General features: G+C 44.0%; 1 protein-coding gene across 5 annotated transcripts in view; it reads right to left on the reverse strand.

The window, feature by feature from the left end:
• Positions 1-15,952, reverse strand: part of VPS35L (VPS35 endosomal protein sorting factor like) — a 1,107,598-nt gene that overhangs the window by 470,718 nt on the left and 620,928 nt on the right. For all 5 annotated transcript variants that reach the window (XM_040358550.1, XM_040358549.1, XM_040358548.1 and 2 more), the window contains exon 16: positions 14,240-14,351. In XM_040358550.1, coding sequence (XP_040214484.1) covers positions 14,240-14,351 — 112 coding nt within the window. The remainder of the gene's footprint in view (positions 1-14,239; positions 14,352-15,952) is intronic.

Raw genomic sequence — 15,952 nt, forward strand, 5'->3', positions numbered from 1 at the left:
GGCTTCTACAAGCGGTGGTTTTGGGCCTCATAGGTCGGGGAACACCAGAGGATCATGCACCGCAAGAGGAAAGAACGAACCGTCCCAGGTAAGATGACGGATTTTTATGATCTTACTGATCGCCGCAGCAGCCAAGATGGCGCCGGCGGCGGCAGCCAGTCTCTCTCCTCTGCCCACAAGAACAGGGCTCGTTCAGGCGGATCGCCAGGCATGACTCCCCCTGTTCAGTCCAGCCAGAGACAGTCAAACTCCCAGACGTCATCCACCACGAGCAGCCCTGCTAAAGCTAAACAAAAGCTGTCACAGTTCTCATTGCCTGATGGTGCAGGAAGGGACATGTCCTCAGGGCTAAATGACACCCTGGAGTTTCAGGACGCCATTGCAGCTTTCCCTACAAATAACTTGCCAGTCATGGACTCCACATTTACACATTTAGAGACATGTTAGTGTCTCTTAGGGGAGCTATACATGCAGATCTGCTCCAGCTCATGAAACACTGTAAAGCAGAGGTGCAGAAAGTCAGGGACAGAGTGACCCACGTTGAGCAGAAAATGGGGGAATTCTCTGCTTCATATAATACCATGGTGGACGCACATAATGAGCATGGTGAGGATATTGTATGGCTAAAATCAAAAGGTGGCAGACCTTGAAGACCGTTCCAGAAGGAACAATATCAAGATCAGGGGGATCCCCGAATCGGTGAAACCACCAGATTTGGTGGCCTTTTTGACCAATGTCTTAAGAGAAACTTCCTGACTTGCCTTTGGAGGATTTGGAAATATACCGCATACACAGACTACCCAAACCGAAGCACATTACTGAGCATCTACCTAGGGATACCATCGCTAGGATACATTACTTTAGAGTCAAAGAGAAACTGATGTCTGTCGCCAGGAAAGCGGAAAATTTTCCTGATTGTATGCACAGTCTTTCCTTTTTTGCCGAACTATCTGCACATACGATGCAGAGTAGGCGCAGCGTGCTCTGACTATAACAAAACCGCTCAGGAACCATAAGATACCTTATCACTGGAATTATCCTGCTACTTTGGTGATTACTAAAGGCGACCGGGACTTCTTGGTCTCTTCCGTGGAGGCTGGCATCCGTTCGTTGGAGAAGTGGAAGATACTCTCGTCAGAGGAGGAAGAAACCCAGCCATTGCATGAGATGTCCAAGAAATAAAGTTAGACTGGTGTCCAACATTTATACGTTGCCCGTTTGGACTTACTAGTTACAATGGTTTCCGGATGCTCTGTGCCGGCGCACAGGATTCATTCTATTTTTTGTTGTTGTTACCCCCAGAATCAGCAGGTAGCATCCCTGCTCAGATTTCGGAAGGAATCGCATATTTTTTACTGTGCGCTTATTCGCACGCCTTTTCGTTTTGGTTTACGTTCTTGTTTTAGTTTTCTTTTTTTGGAGATACTGTCTTAGTCTTTTTTGTTCCAGAAATGTGTCCATATCCAGAGTTTACAAACTTCTACACTCTGCATCAGAGGTCCTACATATCCCTGAGATCGTTAGCAGTGGTCAAGAAAGTATCTTCAGGTGTTCAAGGTTTAAAGAGGTCGCCAATTTCAAACAGTGAGTAGTAGAAGGAGGGGGAAAATCAGCTGTCGACGCAGGTTTATTTCCAGGTTAAAGTTCAAATTTCCCTTTGTCCTCATTTGAACGTGCTTCTGGTCTCTTGATATGGCTTTTAAGGCAACTTCCCTGAATGTAAACAGACTTAATAGCCCGCAGAAAAGGCATATGCTGTGGAAAGAAGCTCGATCCCAGAACTGCGACATATTTTGTATCCAAGAAACTCATCTTAAGGCGCAGGACCATCCTAATTTGACACACAGTCTATTCCCACATACCTACTTGGCTTGTGCGCCGTCCAAGAAAAGAGGTATAGCCATTTTTGTGAAACACACAGTTGCTTAAAAGTTAATTTCTAGTCATTGTGATACAGATGGCAGGTTTATTGTTCTCTCCTGTGAGATTAACAATACAGCCTACACCATAATTAACGTTTATGCACCTAACGTTAGACAAATAAGCTTTATTTCCAAACTGTGGAACAAAGTTAAAAAACAATGTATTGGTCATGCAATTCTATGTGGTGACTTAAATGTGATTTCTAATAGTCAGTTAGATATATCGAACATATCCAGCAGAAGGGGTATCCGATCAACGTTGTCTTCCTTTCTCAGTTCAAACTGTTTATTTGATGTTTGGAGATTCCAGCATTCTTCTGAACGGGACTATACTTTTTTTTCTCATGTGCACATATCTTACTCAAGGATAGACATGTTTTTGTTGGACAAATTTTTACTTCAAAAAGTCTCGTCTTCAAAAATTGGTAACATAACATGGACTGACCATGCTCCGATATCTATTACGGTGGGGAGCCATGGGTTTATGACCCGCGCTAACAGGTGGAAGATGGATAGCCAGTTGTTAGACCCTGAGTTTTTAACAAATATTGAGAAGTCGCTGTTAGGGTTTTTTGATACCAATGATGCTGAGGAGGTTGACCTGTTTATATTGTGGAACTCCCACAAAGCCTACATCAGAGGTATTCTGATGAAACATAGTGCTATGTTGAGGAGGAAGAGGCAGCAGCACTTGGAAATGGTACTGAAAAATATTGCGGACCTAGAGGCCCAAAACAAAATGGCTCCATCTACAGCCATTAGCAATAAGCTCTCTGAGGCTTGTGATGCGCTTCAGAGCTTACTTCTTTCTCAGCATACTCGGAATATTACCAGACTGAAAGCAAATTTCTACACTCATGGCAACAAGGCAGGCAAATTATTAGCGAACCAAATTAAGGATAAAGTAATTAAACAAAAAATCCCCTATCTTTTTCACTCAGAGAATGGTTCCAAATTGACTAACCCCAAGGACATAGCGGATGCTTTCAGTAGCTATTATTGTGGTTTATACAACTTAAAGGAGGACCCAAGCACTATTCAACCATCCCCTACTATCAGAGGATCTCCTATCAGATATTTCTCTACCTAAGCTATCACAATCTGACCTAGTTAACTTAAACCGGCCAATCTCGTCTTTAGAAATTGGCGAGACCATCTCTAAGCTTCCGTCCAACAAATCTCCTGGTCCGGATGGCTACTCGTCAAGAGTATTATAAAAAATGTGCTGATATTTTATCGCCAATACTGCAACGAGTTTTCCAGGCTGCTGCTGCTTCCTCTTCATTCCCCGCTGAAATGTTACAGGCTACGGTAATCACCCTGCCCAAACCAGGAAAGGAGCGAGACAGAGCGCAGAATTTCAGACCAATATCTCTTTTAAACGTTGACTTAAAAGTATATGCCAAAATCTTAGCCAACAGGTTGGCGTGTCTGCTCCCTACACTGATTAAGTCGGACCAGGTGGGATTTGTGGCGGGAAGACAGGCCACTGACGCAACTAGACGTATTCTCAATCTTATGCATGTGGGGTTAGAAGGGAAGAGGCCCTCAGTTCTCCTGTCATTGGACGCTGAGAAGGCTTTGACAGGGTACACTGGGGTTATTTATCCCAGGTTCTCTCTAAATTTGGAGTGATAGGCCAAATGGGGTCAGCTATATCGTGTTTGTATTCTAATCAGTCAGCTATGGTATTTAACGATGGCATCTTCTCAGACCAGTTCCCTATCACCAATGGCACTAGACAGGGGTGCCCTTTGTCGCCCCTGATCTTTGCCCTGGTGATGGAACCTCTAGCTAAAAAAATCAGGACCCAATCCCAAATCACAGCAATTGGTGTGGGCCCAGAGGAACATACTATTACTCTATTTGCGGATGACGTGATTCTGTCGTTATCTGATCCGGCTCAGTCCCTGGTAAAAGTTAACAAAATTTTGGATGAGTTTAATGCAGTGTCGTATTACAAGGTTAATGCATCAAAATCAAGCATATTAGGTCTCGGTGTGAGCTTCCAAATGGAATTACAAATTCAAAAGCAGTTGCCGTTCCCCTGGGCAAGTAATACAATCCAGTACCTAGGTGTCACTCTGACAAATCCCCTATCACAAATGTATAGCGCTAACTTTCTGCCCCTATTGAATAGCTTTTCTCAGGAAATTAATAGATTTAAAAAGTTTCATTTGTCCTGGTCTGGTAGACTAGCGGCGTATAAGATGATACTGCTTCCTAATTTGCTGTACTATTTCAGGGCACTTCCAATCATCCTCCCTTCTAGTTTCTATGTGAAAATGCAACGTTTGATATCTCAATTTATTTGGGAGGGGAAAAGGTCTAGATGTTCCCTTAGTGTGTTAATAAAACACAGACGAGTGGGGGAAATGGGGGTTCCTAATGTTAAAGATTACCATGGGGCAGCAATTCTGGACCAGGCCAAGTCTTGGTTTGGAGTCGTGGACCATATACATTGGGTCAGAGCAGAACAGTCCCAAATAGGTAGGGGTGAGCTTAAATACCTGTTATCTCCATTTCTAGGTAAAAACTTGCCTATTAGGAAAAACCCAATTATAGCAGCCACTTTGGTAGCATGGGATTATTTTAGGGCTCATAAAAACCCTAACACGGCCTGTATAAGACTACCTGTCTCTTTCCCTGAATTCTCCTGACCTTATGATACACCACTGGGGGGAATATGGCATCAAAAATGTATTGTATCTTTTCTCACAGGGCAGGATCAAACCATTTAAAGTTTTGCAGTCTGCCTTTTCTGTCCTTGCAAAGGAATTTATGACTTTTGCAAGGGTGGCTAGCATTCTTTCTTCCGTGCAGGATAAATTTGTAGATTTACCGAAACCTGTTTTTAATATTTGGCTTTCTGGCTCTAAACCGAAAAAAGGTATAACTGAGATTTACAACATACTAAATAGTAAACTCCATTTTGAGACCCCAGACCAGCTTTTGAAATGGGAAGCAGACTTAGAAATAACGGTGTCTCAGAAGCAGTGGATCAACGCTATTAAAACCAATTATGTGCATACTAAATGTTCTAACTTTAGGGAATCAGCCCAGAAGATACTTTTGAGACGGTATAGGACCCCATACACGTTGGCAACATTTGCAAACAACTCCTCTAACCTGTGTTGGAGGGGCTGCGGCCAAGTAGGCAATTTAGCCCACATGTTCTGGTTTTGTGTGTCTGTACGTAGTTTCTGGGCCATGATTGCTCGCTTAATAGCGGGCATTACAGGCATCCTTAACAATTTAAAAGTCGAACAGGCCCTTTTGAGTGTCGGTATGGAGCTCTACCCGCCATTTTGTTGAACGGTAGTGATGCATATTTTATATGCAGCTCGACTAAAGATTGCCAGGAAATGGAAATCCTCCCTTGCCCCTTCACTGAAGGAGGTTATACAGTTGGTTAACGACTCTTATGCTTATGAAAAAATAATGGCCTATAAGGATGGAAACATAGCAGTATTCTTGAAGCGCTGGCAAATTTGGGAATTTCACAGTAAAAACCTCTCTAATTACTATTAGTTGGACCTCTTGCAAACTGTTTGGTGGCTTGGAGTAGTTTGTCATTTATGGAGATGTTATGTATGGGGAATTTTATTCTAGTTGTGTTGTCCTTGGACTAAAAATAAGAAGGTGGGTGGTTGGGAGATTCATAAGTTGATGTATAGTACTTCATCTCTGAGTTGATGCATTATATTTGTTTGTATGTGAACAATGACTGGAACTTGTTATTATTGCGTACTATTCCTTTGTTTTATTATTTTTCTCTTTCTTGTTGTATTTGACATTTGGAGGTTGTTCTCCATCTTGTATGTCTTTATTCTTTAACCCAATAAGAATTATTTAAAAACAAAACAAAAATGAATTACATTGTAATATTCACATTATACATCAATATCTCAGCCACCAACTCAGGGAAGCCCTGACCAGGTGACTTACCTGAATCTGATGATCCAGAGACAACAGAGATTTGTTCCATTTGGACAGGATCTCCTGCAATTCTCGAGTGTGAAATCGGGCATACAGAACTGCCTCGAAGGAAGCCACCATAAGGGCCCAAAACTCACATGCAAAAACAGAGAGAAGACCATTTGCGGGATGCTAACAATTTCACCGCCGACTGGAGTGTCTGCAACCTCTCCAAAGGAAGGAAGACCTTCACCTTCCGAGGAGTCCAGAATTAACCCTAGGTACTCCAGACACTGAGTGGGCACCAACACCGACTTTTGGATGTTCAGTACCCAACCAAATTACCAGAGGGTCTGACTGGCTATAGACATGTCCTCCTCTAATTCTGAGCCAGAAACAGCTCTCAGAAGATCTAGGTAGCCCACAATAACAATGCCTCGCTGTCTCAGCAAAGCCAGAATCGGGGCAAGCACCATGGCGAACACTCTTGGTGCTGACGCTAGGTCAAAGGGAAGAGCCACAAATTGATAGTGGTCCTCGCTGATCGCAAAGCACAGAAACCTCTGATGGCTGGTACAGATGGGGACATGCAAATATGCATCCTTGATGTCCAGGAACGCCAGAAAATCCCCCGGATGGAGTGCAGCAACCACCAAACAAATGGATTCCATCCTGAACTTTCGCACCCTCACAAAGGCATTGAGGACCTTGAGGTCCAAGATTGGATGGACACCATCCTTCTTTGGGACTACAAACAGATTCGAATATAATCCCTGAAACCTTTTCTCTAGGGGCACATGTAAAATAATTCCGCACCTGAGCAAGTCTTGTGTTGCTCCAATCAAAACAGATCGACAAGCCGGAAGGAGAGGAAGATTTGAGGGAAATAATCCGTTTGGCAGACAAGAAAGAAACTCGATCTTGTACCTTAAAGTGACTACCTCACAGACCCACAAACTCACAAAGCTATCCCCCCACCCTTGAGTCGGGTGGGGGCAAAACTTCATGTGGTAGCAGGCTTATTAGCCGGCTTGTTCGGCTTGCACACCCAGGGACACTTGTCCCCCAGCTGGAGCCTTGTCAGTCTGGGAAGATCTGCCGGCTGACCCTGACCGACGAAAATACTGCTTCTGCGTGGAATAGGAGGGCCCCCGGCTTACGTCACGGCTCCTTCCCCTTAGAGGAAGAAGTGTGCTCTTACCTCCAGTGACATCCTTAATAATGTCGTTCAGCGAGGTACCAAAAAGCCTCCCACCTTTGAAGGGCAAAGCAGAGCTGCAGCGGGATGCAGAGTGTGCTCCTGTACCTGGCACCAGTGTGTACATACGTTTCATTTGGATCTCACTCTGCCTGACAGGTGACTTCTAGTCCCGGCCCCTGAGGTGACATCATTCCGATGGGACAGGAAGGGAGCGTGGCGCCGATAAACTAAGTGATATACTAAGCAAACTTTGGAGCAGATGATCTTGCTTGTATAGTGCCGTATGGGGAGAATGTGGGTCGGGAGGAGCTGAGTGTACTGGGGGGGGTGTCATGTGTAAGAGAAGAACGGTGTGCTGTGTCCTGGGGGGGGGGGGTGAAGCTTATACTGGGTAAAGAGGGAGGATCAGAGTTGAGGGAGGAGCACTGTACTTGGGTGAAAGAACTTGGGTTTTGTAATTGGGGGTGAAGGGATTAATTAACTAACACTGCCATTACCCAGTAATGTGCTGCATTAACCACTTAAGCCCCGGACCAATATGCAGCCTAAAGACCCAAGGTGTTTTTACAGTTCGGGACTGCGTCGCTTTAACAGACAATTGCGCGGTCGTGCGACGTGGCTCCCAAACAAAATTGGCGTCCTTTTTTCCCCACAAATAGAGCTTTCTTTTGGTGGTATTTGATCACATCTGCGGTTTTTAGTTTTTGCGCTATAAACAAAAATAGAGCGACAATTTTGAAAAAAAAGCAATATTTTTTACTTTTTGCTGTAATAAATATCCCCCAAAAACATATATAAAAACATTTTTTTTCCTCAGTTTAGGCCAATACGTATTCTTCTACCTATTTTTAGTAAAAAAAATCGCAATAAGCGTTTATCGATTGGTTTGCGCAAAATTTATAGTGTTTACAAAATAGGGGATAGTTTTATTGCATTTTTATTTTTTATTTTTTTTTTACTACTAATGGCGGCGATCAGCAATTTTTTTCGTGACTGCGACATTATGGCGGACACTTCGGACAATTTTGACACATTTTTGGGACCATTGTCATTTTCACAGCAAAAAATGCATTTAAATTGCATTCTTTATTGTGAAAATGACAGTTGCAGTTTGGGAGTTAACCACAGGTGGCGCTGTAGGAGTTAGGGTGCACCTAGTATGTGTTTACAACTGTTTGGGGGTGTGGCTGTAGGAATGACGTCATCGATCGTGTCTTCCCTATAAAGGGAATGACGCGATCGATGCGCCGCCATAGTGAAGGACGGGGAAGCCGTGTTTACACACGGCTCTCCTCGTTCTTCAGCTCCGGGGAGCGATCGCGACGGAGCGGCTATAAACAAATAGCCGCGCCGTGGTCCCGGATCGCTCCCCGAGCGGACCCGACCGCCGCATGTAGCGGGGGGGGTCCCGATCGGACCCCCCACCCGCTAATAGGCGAGGACGTACCCATACGCCCATGTGCCTGTACGTGCCATATTGTGGACGTATATGTACATGGGCTGGTCCTTAAGTGGTTAAGGTAATGTACTTATTGCTGGTTACTGATGCATTAGTGATCCATGGCAATGTAATTAACCCCTTTGTGCTGCATTAGTGACCAGTGGCAGTAACTGCCACTGGTCATTACTGCATTGGTGATCCCTGGCAGTGTTAATTAACCCCTTTGTATTATAGCATGCATGGGTTAATTAACACTGCCATGGATCACTAATGCAGTAATGGCCAGTGGCAGTGTAATTAACCCATTGTTGCTGTATTAGTAACCATGTCAGTGTCAATTAGCTCTTTCATGCTGCAGAGCTTGCTGGGGGATATTATTGCAACTACTGCACCAATGCTGGAGAAAATGGCATCTATGCTGGAGGCAATTATTGCAGAAAATGAAACCAAATGCTGGGAGATTTTAATGTGTATACTGACACCAGTGCTGAGGGTCATTATCATGTGCACTGGTTCAGATGCTGATTTTTTTATTCTAGAAATTGGCACCAATGTGGGGTGTGGTTATTGTTACTACTGACACCAATGCTGGCGATTTTTATTGCGGAAACTGACAGCAAAGCTGGGCATTGTTATTGCAGACTGGCACTGATCCTGGGGGTTATTTCCTTGGGGGGGGGGGGACATTATTTTTTTATGATATTGTTATTCAAAGTTGCTAGTTGCTTGATAGTTGCATCAGGTTTCTCAAACCTTTGCATGCCTGCACTTTATGTGATAATGACTAAGCCCCTCCCCTTCATGACATTGTCAAAAAGGGACTGAGCATGGATGACCTTAAAATTATGCCCCCCCCCCCTGAAACAAGTTCAGCGGACACCCATGAACACACAATCTGTCTCCTGTCCCCTGACAGAACAGGGATTTGTGCATTTACACACACAAATCCTGGCACTCGCATCCGGGTGGCCGGCGGCGATCGTGTACGCCAACCACGCACATTGGGTCCCCCGCTGTGCAGCAGGCACGCGCGCGCCTGCTATGACTCTTACAGGGGCTGACATACCTATACAGCGGTTTGCAAAGCAGTGCCATTCTGCCACCGTATATGTATGTGAGGCGGTTGGGAAGTGGTTAAAAAAATAAAAAAATTCCATCATTTTTATTTCTATTACAAAAAAAGTAAACAACCCTTGTAATAGAAAAAAAGCATGATAGGACCCCTAAAATGTGAGATCTGGGGTCAAAAATACATCAGATCTCACATTTACACTTGAATGCAATACAGATAAAAGATAAATCCCCTTTAAGACCACTGGGCGGAAGTGCCGTTTGACGTTGCTACTGCTATCTAATGTTATGGAGTCGAGTGGGGGCCATCTTTCCCTCACTCGGCTCCAGGCCTGTCAGGGGAGAGGACACAATTGTCACCGCCGCTACAGACAGCTCCAAAAAATGGCGGAAACTACCGAAGCGCAACGGGAGGGTGGCCTATTCCACCCCTGATTAAAGTGATCTTGCATCAAATCCACCATAGAGACTACTTTTATCCTAAAGAGAACCATCCACCACTTCTGAAAATACTGGGGTTATGGCAGCTAGCTGCTGCCATAACGGTGGTATTTAGCATTAAAGTAAATCAAGTCACAAAACTGGATTGTTTTTTTTGCTGCATTGTATTGATTAATGTTTGATCTATTTTTGCTTATTTGCATATTTTATGCACAATTTGTCATTATTTACAGCACTGGTGTTTTTGACTACAATACCCAGTAGTTGTACTATTTAAATGCGAGATTGTGAAAGACATAAGAATATTTCTTTTTTTACTTGTGTAATTTTGAACACCTTGATGAGACGTTCATTGCATATATATTAAGCATAGCACCACTTCAAATTTGTAAACAATTTAATGTTACAGATAAATTACTCTGAAAGTAAAGTAGTTCTATGCATATCCGTCCATAGGCCTGTTTTCTGAAAATCTTCACTATGTAGATGACCTCCTTGCTAGGGTGACCACATTTCCAAACTACAATTCAGGGACACCCTCCCTTCCCAAAAATCAGCTTGTGCTGTAACAAATCACAGCACAGTGATTGGACACAAGAGGCAGGATTTATGATTTCTCCAATCACAAGCAGGGGGCGGGGATTGTGCTCATCCAGGCATTCCCGGCCAGGAAAAAATACTGTCAGTGAGTAAAGCGGTGATGTTGCAGCCTTTTTTGGGGGCATCAGATTGGCCCGGGGGGGGGGGGGGGGAGGGTGTGGCTGTGCCAGTTAAATTGCGGGACACTGTAATGTCCTGGAATGAAGGCGCCCGGGACAGACCTGCAAAATGCAGTCACCCTACTCCTGGTGCCAATCCTATTACACTCTTCTATTAAAATATGGCAGGCCATACATTAACCACTTCAGGCCCAGGCTATTTGGCTGCCTAAAGACCAGCCAACTTTACAATTTGGGTGGGGGGGGGGGGGGGTTGAACTGTCCTGGCATTTTATGCACAACATTTAGAAGCTTATGTCACACATCACCAACTTTTCAAACCACTTGAAGACCAAACCCTTTCTGACACTTAGTTACTAAACTAATGGCGGCTATACCCAACCGATCAATCTGTTTTTTTTTTTTTCTTTCAGCCCACAGGCTGCATGAAAAAAAAAAAAAAAAAGATTACAATATATGCCCAACAAGAACCAGCAACGTACTGGTATGTTGCTGGACTTTGAGTGGTTATACCAGAATGATGCCTGCGGGTTCACATATCATCTTGGTATCATTCTTTTCAGCCAGCGGTCGGCTTTCATGTAAAAGCAATCCTAGCAGCCAATTAGCCTCTAGACTGCTTTAACAAACAGTGAGAGGGAACATCCCCCTCCCTCCCGCCATCTCCCATGGTTTTCTCTGGCTCTTCTGTCCCAACAGGGAACCTGAGAATGCAGCCGATGGTTCTGCCAGCTTTTATTGGGTAATAAACGGCGGGTGCCCTGACACTATAAAAAACAAAACTAACCAACATCACACGGTCATCACTGTTGACAGGGGGTGAAAGGGTTAACTAAGGGGCAATCAGGGGGTTAAAACCTTTATTAGGTAGTATATGGGGGTACCTGACACTATAAAAACTTGACGGTGAACCTAAATAACTAACTAGCGTCACCCATGACACCAATACGGAAATCAGAAAAATGATTGATTGGGAGAGGGGTGGAGGCGGGCGGGCAAGGGTAGATAAGGTATTGGAAATAATAACTATAACAATGTATATCTCTATTGGAAGGGAAAATGTTTTTCATAATTTTGTATATGATAAAAGGATAAAATAAAGGAGGACAAATAAAAAAAAAACAATGATTGATTAGGGACACTGGTGATAGGGGGTGAATGGGTTAACTGGGGGGCGATCAAGGGGTTAAACCTTTATTAGGGGGGGGTATCCTAGACCTAAAGGGGCCTACCACTAATTGCCCTAACACTTATAACAGTCACAAAATTACACCAATGCAGTGATCAGTAAATAAATAATAATAAAACAAATCTGAAAACTGCTATTGGTTTTACTGTGACAGGCAGGGCCGGACTTACCATTGGGCTTGACTGGGCTCAAGCCCATGGGCCCCACCCAATAGAAGGCCCCGGATGACAACCCCCCCCCCTTTTTTATTTTTTTTTTATAAAAAAAAATGTGTATATATATATATATATATATATATATATATATATATATATATATATATATATATATATATATATATATATATTTATTATTAAAAGGGCCCAAAGGTCTCCAAGCCCCCCCCCCTTTTATAAAAAAAACTTGTTTATATATATATATATATATATATATATATTTTTTTTTTTTATTAAAGGGCTCAGAGGTCCCCAGGGCCCCATGTGGCAACCCCCCCTTGTTTTTATTTTTGTTTATATTTTTTTATTAAAAGGCCCAGAGGTCCCTGGATGGCAACCTCCCTTTTTTTATGTATTTTTTTTATAAATGTTTTTTTTTTTTAATTAAAGGGCCCAGAGGTTTCTTTTTTTCTTTTTATTAAAGGGCCCAGAGGTCCCCAGTGCCCTGTAAAGCCCCCCCCCCGCTTCTTAATTTGCAGAAAACCCCCCACTTCTCAATTTCAGGCGGCAGCAACCCCCCCGGTTCTCTGCTCCAGGGGCCCCATGCCTTAAGCTGTGTAAGATTCCTGATGGCGGCCCTGCGCATACCTCCCAACACGCACGGATTCTGCGGGACTTTCCCGCACAGACAGCTTCTTCCCACAGTCCCGCGAAAGGGTTAATTTTTCCGCACTGCAAGAGGAGGCAGCACGGAAGCAGGAGGAACCGGAGCGGTGTGCGGAGGACTGTGGCTGCTGAAGGGAAGAAAGCCGACAGCTGGGCTAATGACAGTCTGTGGCCCCGGCTGTCGGCACAGGTGAGAGGCACTCCCCGCCGCTCAACAACTGCAAACCCCCCCCCAGCAGGAACCGGAGCGGTGTGTGGATGTCTGCTGAAGGGAAGAGAGCAGACACATTCCGTGCACAGGTGAGAGACACCCGCCCCCACTCAACAACTTTAATGTGCACCCCCCCGCTCAACAACTTCAATTCGCCCCCCCCTGCTCAACAACTTTAATGCGCATCCCCCCCGCTCAACAACTATGATACCTCCCCCTCGCTCAACATCTTCGATCCCCCCCAATTCTCGGCTCCAGGGGACCCCTTCAACACTCACCCTAAGTCCTGCCCTGGTGACAGGGGATGCAGGGGGGGGGGGTGATGTGTGCCTACGTGTACTGGTGTCAGTGTAGTGTTGTGCAACTCACTGTTAGGTGTCCTCTCTCCCTGGCTTCCAACGAAAAAGGAACCATTGGACGAGATGACATCACTTCCTCTGCTTCTGTTTACAGTTTCAGAAGCAGATGAAGCTTCTCATTGGTCAGGAGTGATCGTGAGGAAGAGGCCATGAATCAGTGGCCTCCCCCTCAAGATGGATCACTCCTGGAACAATGCCGTCCGCCTTGGGCACGGGGGAGGGGGGGGGGTGTGTCACAATGTGCATGTGCGTTACTCTGCCTGCCCGTGCTCATCTGCCAACGTATATCATTGTGAGGCAGTCGGTAAGTGGTTAACCAATTTTGTTTCTTTTAACCACAGGTTGAAGGACATAATATTGCTTGATTTAACCATTAACACACTCTGTGTTGATGTGGGAATACCTCCCGCTGTGCTACTGTATGCTGACAGCAAGTGGTTCCCCAGCCATCAAAATACAAGGACCACTGCTGTGGCTATAGCCACCAGCAGTGATCAAAAAAAAAAAAAAAAAAAAAACAGGCTGGTTGTGCTGAACTGGCTGATGGATCAACTTCAGACAAATTTTGATCTGTCTATGGCTGGCTTAATAGTATCTGCACCCAAGACAGAAGTGGAGGAAATTAAAGACTGCAGAAATGCCAACTATAGCTGCCATACTGTAGGTTAGTGGTATAGTTAAATCTTCTCTAAACTGTTAGGAGCTGAACCTCAGTCTAGCTTTATTTTCCAAGCTAAACAAAGTGCAAAAATTCACACCTGGACAGTAATGATTTATTTTTGCTGAAGTTGAAAGATTTTAGACAAATGCATATGCAAGATAAACTCATAACAGAACAGAGTGGTATCAACTTTAAGATAATCTCTTGATCTGAGTGCACAGAAACTGACTCATTACATGCATATCTGCAAAACAAATCTATTAGCAATCTTATAATAAAATGTACCTTTGGAAATCCAGCCTCATCACATTCTTTGATCATTCCAATGAAGTCCATTGATCTGGCAGCAATAAACTCAGCCCTGAATGCCGACATTACTGAATTCAGCAATAAAGCACTATAGGTAACACAATGAAAAAAATTAAATTCAATTAAATCCAGGCATCTTTAATATTCATTTGTTAAATGTTCTAACACCTTATAAAAAAAAAATTATATAATATATATCATATCTATCTATCTCATATCTATCTATCTCATATCTATCTATCTCATATCTATCTATCTCATATCTCTCTCTCTCTATATATATATATATATATATATATATATATATATATATATATATATATATATAAATATAATACACCTGAGTTGCCAAGGCCATTTGTATAGTAACATTAAAAAATGTTTGCCCATGCAGTGGAGTTGTGCTTGCACTGCATGGGTTAACTGTCCGTTTTTGTCTAAGGGAGGGGAGAAAGATTTACTTATCTAATCCTCTGGGCACAACATCGGTTTGGCACCCCTGCGTTCAAAGATCTTGAGTTGTGGACTGTTCCTGAAGTCATCAAGCCTATGGAATAGGCTCCATAGACAAAGGAACAGTCCACTGCTGGAACTTTTGAGAAGCACCGTTTTCCGGTGGTACGAAGGATCAGGTGAGTATAAGCTTTCTCCTCACCCCTAGATATACAGTTGACCTGTGCAGTGCAAGCACTCCTCCCCCTTCCCCGAGATAGGCTTTAAAGGTAAAGTTAAACAAAAAATAAAAGGGGGGTGGCATGCACATGCTCCCTCTTATCTTGCCATCCCCACTAGCTCTGTAGGCTCCTCTGATTTTTCGGATATCTTCTCTAGCAAACCAGGTGGTAATAAGGCACTCATACATGCCTGCTCCCATCTGGTTCTGTGTTGATGTGTGCATCCACACCCCCTCATATGGGTTTGACTGACAGCAGCAGGAGCCTATGGCTCCACTGCCCTTAATATCTCCTGTAAAAACAAAGAGTGAGGAAAGAGATGTTGGAGCTGGAGACAGTGCTGGAGAGGTGGCATGGAACAAGGGACAGGAAAGGGGTAAGAGATTAGGGCAAGAAGAGCATTTTGTACTTTACTTCAGAGAATGAATTAGGAAAAGTGAAACATTTAGAGTTTAGTACTACTTTAAAGTGGTTTAGGTGAAGAGATGTTACATGGTCATTCCTACCATAAGGTTCATGGAGCCTGCCTTGCCCGAGTAATATTGTGTGTTTGGTTTCCAGGCTCCTGCTTGTTGTGTGCTCTATGTCTGTTTCTGTTACCCATCTTGGCTTGTTCTTTGACTAACCCTGCTTGCTTGCTACCCTGACCTTTGGTGTGTTCTCTATCCTTGTCTGCTAGAAGCCCCAACTTTTGGCTTATGTCCTGACTATCCCTTGTTTTCCTGGGCTGCTGCTTCCTCTCCATCCTCCTGTAGCCTACTGTGAGCGTGAGCTAGGAGACCCTGAGGGCAGTGACCTGGAGCCAGTTGCAGCGCAGTCCATCCTCGCCACTAAAGGCTCTGGTGAACACCTGCTGGCTCTTATGCCCTGTACACACAATCAGAATTTCCGATGAAAAAAGTCAGACATAATTTTTTTATCGGATATTCCGACCGTTTGTGGGCCCCATCTGACTTTTTTCGTTAGAGTTTAGAAATAGGACAGGTTTTATTTTTTTTTCCGATGGAAAAAAATC

Source organism: Rana temporaria, chromosome 6, assembly GCF_905171775.1.
Source record: "Rana temporaria chromosome 6, aRanTem1.1, whole genome shotgun sequence".
Lineage (NCBI taxonomy): Eukaryota > Metazoa > Chordata > Amphibia > Anura > Ranidae > Rana > Rana temporaria.